Genomic DNA, 7,294 nt, shown 5'->3' on the forward strand with positions numbered 1-7,294 from the left:
TATATGGATGCCGTCTGCCCAGTTATAGCTACGGGACATTATGCCAGCAAATCTGAAAGTGTGAGTTAATTGATTAACCCCCAACTCCAAGTTAATTGATAAACCCCAAGTCCCCAAGCACATACATGTGAGGTCAAATCAATTCAATTCACATAACTAGAATGGTACATTGAAGGCTAGCAGCCTATCTCCCCCCTTACTGAGGGAGAAATATGTTGTCATTTTTGAACTCACCCTGGGTTAGACAGCCCAAGGACACGTGAAACAAAATCTAATGTCAACGATCATATTCAAATTCTCGATAGCTGATAACAACCCTTCCAATAGAAATAGCCTCCTGGATTGGGATCAAGACCTGGCTTTGCGTCCTAAAAGGAGAGTCTAGGAGAAAAATAAAAAAAGTGATGATTTCTGTTATGAACAACGAAATGCACAACATCTGTATACTTCAACACACCGTCTCCATTAACTATATCATGATTATGGAGACATTCATCTGTATAATCTACGCTTCATTTGATCTGATGTGAAATAATTCCTTAAATAATAAATACTGTGGGTTTAGAGTCATGCTGTGAGTCTGCTGGCCTGATTTTAAGGGTTCATTTATAAAATGATAAATGATAATCATCAAGCCATCCATGATGTAAAATACCCACAAATTATGCAAATATCACACTTTTGATTTTAATTTTAACATAAATGTCAATAGCACAAGGAAAATGTAAACTACAATGATCCCAGTGCTTAAAAATGGATGACTGTGATAACAACAAAAAAAAATTCTTAGCAAACCTTTGGTCACAACTAACAGAATTCCTGGAAATTTTGGACAGACTATCTCATTTCACCACACTGAAGGCAGTTTTTTCTGTCTGTGACTTTTGATTACTATCGATCCTGTCCCTTCTGCTTTCAGACAAACAAGTCAAACTCTCAGACATACTGACCCCAAATACTGACATACTGTTTTGTTTTGTTGAAAGAAATTAATACATTTATTTAGCAAGGATGCATTAAAATGATACAGTTTCTATTTCAAATAGATGCTGTTCAAATAAATTTCTATTCATCAAAGAATCTTGGGAAAAGTATCACAGTTTCAACAAATATATTACAGTAAGCAGCACAACTGTTTTTAACATTGATAATGATTAGATGTTTCTTGAGCAGCAAATCAGCATATTATTAGAATGATTTCTGAAGGATCATGTGACACTGAAACTGGGGTAAGAGCTGCTGAAAATTCAGTGTTGCATCACAGGAATAAATTACATTTTAAAATACTGTATATGAAAACAGAAAACTGTTATTTTAAATTGAAATACCATTTCACAATGTCTTTACTGTATTTTTGCTTCAGGTGGGCATAAGAGACTTCTTTCAAAAGCATTAAAAACATCTTACTGACACCAAACCTTTGAACACTAGTATGGATGTAAATGGAGGGAAAACATGAGTGAATCACAAACTTAGTGTTTTATAGCACTGTTTGCAAATTTGTTTGTTAATTTATTTGTCTTTTAATGCCCTTAAGGTAATTTTAAGAATAGCACTTTGGTCAACTTGTTGTTTTTAAATGTGCTTTAGAAAGAAAGAAAAAGAAAGAAAGAAAGAAAGAAAAATAACTTAGTGTGGAAATTTTGACAACAGGCGACTATTTTCATGCAACCAAAATATTCATGACCCCATATTTTCATGACCCCACAAAAATAACCACGCAATGAGCCATCTCTTCCTTTTTCCTCTTTCCTGTACACGCTTACTCACATGCACACAAAAGATGCTTTATGATCTAGAGAGAAAGAAATAACAATAATGCCAAATAAAAAAAAGAAAAAGAAAAAGTAGCAGGTGGGATAAGTGACCATGAACAATTATTCCACATTACATAAGAATAATAAAAATAAATCTGTTTTGGTCTTCCCAGAACTAGGAGCAGTGCAAATGTTCTTTACGGCAATGTGTTAAATATGCATGAACACTGAGCTAAGTAAATTTGTTAGCCTCCTCTTTGCAAAACCTCTTGTGAACAATAAAACATTTGTATGCGTAATATATGTAAATCCTATATTGAAATAATTTTTCAGTTTCCTGTTTGTATAGCACAGATAACTGCAAATCTGCAAAATGTACAGTATAGGTCCCTGCACTTTTGCATATTAGACAGATCATCCTCTGTTATGTACTGTAAAGTGAGATCAGTTTTCACACCAGTTAAAGGGACATGTCAACATTTACTCACCCTCATGTTCTTCTAAACCTGTACGACTTTTTTTCTTCAGTGGAACATGCACAAAAAGAGATGATGGTTTCAGTCAACATTCACTTTTTTTAATTGTATGGAAAAATATGCAATGAAAGTGAGGTTTCTAAGGCTGACAGTTCCTAACATCTCTTTCTGTGCTCAACTGAAGAAACAGTCTGAAAAGTCTGGAAGAGTAAAGGACGACAGTTTACATGTTTGGGTGAACTATTCCTTTAATGAGATGAGAAGGACATCAGTAATGATAATCTAATGATGCTAATAATAGTCAATGGTAATTGTTGGCAGCAGAACTATTTATATAACAGATGATGTAAAGGCACAGTAAAGGCCAAAGTATCACAGACTATTACTCTGACAAATGAAAGCTGCTGGTAAAGACATAACCAGCACTGAATCCTGAAACATGTTGTGTTAACGGTTAGCGAATACAGTAGATAGTGCAAGCTTAAAGCAACACTGAGTGTTGTTCCCATGCTGTATGTTATTTACCCAAGGCCACCTGTGCAAACTCTCACAATAACTGATGTGTGCTTCAGCTCTTTGTGTAGGTGCATTAACCCAGGGAATCTCTAGATCTCTGTTTATGCAGACACGACACTCAGAATGAAATACAAATCATATGCCCAACTTTAGGAAACAAAACAGCATCACACCACACTTATCCTTGGGTTAATGTCTTTTAGACACCGACTAAAGGCCTGTTCACTTCAAACCCTGGCTAAATTTAAAACTCTGCTCCAGCATACAATTCTAAAATGCCTCAGGGCTTACCTTACTAAATATTAATGTGCATTGTGCAGTAGTCGACACAGTTGTTTTGTTGTGTTTTAGAAGATTAGGTTAGACAAACAGTTATTAAAACAGGTTACTTGCTGTATTTGTCCAATCAATTTTACTGACCCCATACATATGCAAATAAGGACGTTAACCCGGAGTTTCAAACATGCAGTGTGAAATCTATAAATAATGACTAACCCAGGATAAAGTGTGAATAGTGCGAAACATGTCACAAGATAACCAAGGAAAACAATTTCAAATTTGACATTTTAAAGTAATACATTTTTGCAGCTACATTTAGCCTACAGATTGTGTGCACATTTATATATTTTTCAATCTACTATCTCAAATCTCTGTCTTTAATGTTTTAAGTTATCATTTTAGCAACGACGTAGTAAATACAGTAGGAGGTCATTACCATAATTATTCTAATAAACCGCCTCAATAAACTAATGAAGCACAGTTTAAATACTAGAGAGGGAGAACTGTTACAGTTACTTTGCGCTGATTATTCATATTCAACATCCGGTAGCGACAGCGACACAGGCTACAATCTACATGCTACTGAAATCAACGAAAGAATAAAAAAAGACTGAAACTATTCCTAAGTAGTTTATGGTATAAAATCGTTGAGCGAAGCGAACAGTATAATGGGCCAGACAGGATCAGGAGCATGGAGTAAAGACCGAGTCCGAATCATTGAGCTGCGTTTCGTGCTCGATTCATTCATACATACAGTAACAGTAACCCGCAGCACCCGCGCTTGCAGTTTTAATGTAGCCTTCAGCTTACCTTCGAGACGTCATGGCCGTCCTGGGAGCTGTCAGATGTCAAAAGTGTGTGAGCGGACTGAGGGGGAAAGAGTAATAAAACGAGTCTGCCTTCGCCGAGTGAGTCACTGTAGCAGAGCTGAGCGCGAGCGAGGGGCGTCACACAGCGCCCAGCTCTCACTCACTCTCTCCGCCTCTCACTAAACTGACTGGAAAAACTTTATCCAGCCGGTTCAAAACGAGTCAGTTATTATAAAACTCGTACCATTTCCCAGGATCATATGACAGGATTAACCAGCCAGAAGTTGACACAACGACTCATTTTATTTTCTCAGTATATAAAGACCGGACGGTTTGGGCTGTAACACCGTTATTTAACCATTTATAACCGAGCTACAAAGGTGAAATCATAATCTTACATACACGCATACATACATAATTACGACTATGTAAATCTATCTATCTATCTATCTATCTATCTATCTATCTATCTATCTATCTATCTATCTTTAAGTAACACATTGGTAAATGGCGCTCTTAAATATTAACAGAATGTACATTACAATTTTTTTAGCAGATATACACATTATGCATTAAAAATTACAGTCCAGGAAAAATCTTTCAAACAAATGTGTAGGTCACTTGACAAAACAATGTATTATATAATGGAAGCCAGTTTCTGCCACAGAAGAAAATCATTGATAAATCTTAATTATGAGTTATGACCTAAAAAGTCAAGTCAATGTTATTTTTGTCATAAATATAATTTTCATCGGTAAATGGCGCTCTTAAATATTAACAAAATGTACATTACAATTTTTTTAGCAGATATACACATTATGCATTAAAAATTACAGTCCAGGAAAAATCTTTCAAAAAAATGTGTAGGTCACTTGACAAAACAATGTATTATATAATGGAAGCCAGTTTCTGCCACAGAAGAAAATCATTGGTAAATCTTAATTATGAGTTATGACCTAAAAAGTCAAGTCAATGTTATTTTTGTCATAAATATAATTTTCATCTCACAATTTAAACCTTATGTCATGTGATGTAGTATGTCATACTTTTTACTCTCATAATTATAACTCTGTATATCATAATTATGACTTAATGACAAAGTTAATATCATTAATTAAAAATAAAAAAAAAACACTGTAATATAAATATTAACTGTAACATATAAAATAAAGATGAATTAAAATATAGAAACTTGATTTCAGATAGTCAAGGCAACATTTCTTATTTTCGCTTAGTTTAAGTACTAAAATAACTAAAACCAAATATATGAAAACTAAGAATGTTACTTATGAATATTATATATGAAATATTATAATGTGATCTTATGTGAGGGATATTTTAGCACCTATTGGCACCTGAATTCTTCTCTGGCGGCGGTGTTTTGGACATTTAGTAAACACACCTCTGAGAGGCCCATAAATAATGAAGTGGTGTACATACACAGTATACTGTACTATACATTGACTTATTTTCCTCCAGTCTTATTTTAGCAGTTCCTTCCTTGTAATTATCACCTTTATTTCATTTCAAGGCATGTTTATTATTACTCTGTTAGCTGTAATGCTGCTATTTTTGTTAGGAGATAGAAGATACACAACAGCAATGTTGACTCTACTTTCATTTCAGCAGTTTCCATTTGGGCCTGACCCCATTTGCATTGGGGTGATTTGAAGGTGGCAGCTGTGGGCACCGCAGCAGTGCCATGGCTGCCATGACGTCACTGGTCCTAAGGAAGATTAATCTGCCAGGGACGTGGTTATGCAATTTTCTGAAATGCAGGGCTTTATCTATGGATTTCTCTCTCTAGACAGAGAGTCTGACCGGGCATTCTCTATGCAATGTAAGAGCCAATGCAAACAATGTGTCTGTAATTTCATACTCGAGGACAGTGTGTAACTGTTTTCATACATATGAAGGCCTACTGGGAAGCATCAATAACACTACAATATTCATAATGTGTTATATACTATATATTATATATTACGTCTGCCACATAAGTAAAAAGTATGCTTTGGTGAATCGTAATTATGAGATGACATAAAAAGTAAAATTAATTCTAAAATATCTTATGTCATAATTATGAATCCTCATCTCATGATTTCAACTTTTGAAGTCATATGATATATCATGTCAGAATTGTAACTTTTACTCTCATAATTATCACTCAGTATGCATAATTATGACTTGGTATTTTGACTTTTTATCATAATTAGTATCAGAGTTATGATAAATTAACTAGAATATTTTTTTTCTGTACTGTAATATAAAATAAACATTAACTGAAATAACATAAAATATAAAACTTATTTTATTTCTCATGTTTGTTTAGTTTAAGTTGAAGTACTAAAATAACTAGAACTAAATAAATGAAATCAAAAACTTAATAAAAGCACATAGACATAATACAGTTATCTGCAATAAAATGAAAACATAAATATAAAAATGAAAAATATATAATTCGAAATATTAACAAAAACTATAATAAAATAGTTAACCTTTTAATGTCATAATTATGCTTTACCAAAGCATGATTTATTTATTTATTTTTTGGTGAAAATGGACTTCCATAATATATCTATATATGTAATTATATATATTTAAAGCTGCAGTCCATAAGTTTTGCCTCTTTGTCGCCATCTCTGTTTGAAAACCTGCAATTGCAGCTGTTTGTGGAATTATCTTCCTTGCATGGGTTGTGCGCCGGCATGGCTCCAGTGTGGATGAATCTAATGTAATGTAAATGTAATGTGTGGCAGTCAGTCACCGCACCGGTGTGGATACTGTACTTCAGAATCACAGATTCGAGCCTACGTCTAGGAATATATGACCCAAATAAGAATTTTCACCGTATATTGTCATCTGAACAAGTAAGTGACAAGTCTGCCACTTTTGTTCTGACCAACTGAGAAAAAAGCATTACAATAAATCTCGCTACCAATGGTGATTTAATCTAAAGATCGGTGAGCTCATATAACAATGGGTTGTGCGCCGGCATGGCTCCAGTGTGGATGAATCTAATGTAATGTAAATGTAATGTGTGGCAGTCAGTCACCGCACCGGTGTGGATACTGTACTTCAGAATCACAGATTCGAGCCTACGTCTAGGAATATATGACCCAAATAAGAATTTTCACCGTATATTGTCATCTGAACAAGTAAGTGACAAGTCTGCCACGTTTGTTCTGACCAACTGAGGAAAAAAGCATTACAATAAATCGTGCTACCAATGGTGAAGTAAGTGACAAGTCTGCCACTTTTGTTCTGACCAACTGAGAAAAAAGCATTACAATAAATCTCGCTACCAATGGTGATTTAATCTAAAGATCGGTGAGCTCATATAACATCAAACCATGCAAATTATTATTATTGTTATACTTTATTTTCAAATTATTAGTTAACATCAGCATTGCCTATAGTGTGTATTAGCATGTAGATTTCAATTTCTGTACAGTCTAAT

The 7,294-nt window shown here is 34.2% G+C and overlaps 1 protein-coding gene across 1 annotated transcript in view; it reads right to left on the minus strand.

The window, feature by feature from the left end:
• LOC107673095 (tyrosine-protein phosphatase non-receptor type 11-like) overlaps positions 1–4,002 on the minus strand; it is a 28,561-nt gene extending 24,559 nt beyond the window's left edge. Inside the window, exon 1 of the mRNA XM_016466553.1 lies at positions 3,839–4,002. Coding sequence (XP_016322039.1) covers positions 3,839–3,852 — 14 coding nt within the window. The 5' untranslated portion in view covers positions 3,853–4,002. The remainder of the gene's footprint in view (positions 1–3,838) is intronic.
• Positions 4,003–7,294: the final 3,292 nt, after the last annotated feature.

Source organism: Sinocyclocheilus anshuiensis, unplaced genomic scaffold (genome assembly GCF_001515605.1).
Source record: "Sinocyclocheilus anshuiensis isolate Anshui unplaced genomic scaffold, SAMN03320099.WGS_v1.1 scaffold364, whole genome shotgun sequence".
NCBI classification, from domain to species: Eukaryota; Metazoa; Chordata; class Actinopteri; order Cypriniformes; family Cyprinidae; genus Sinocyclocheilus; species Sinocyclocheilus anshuiensis.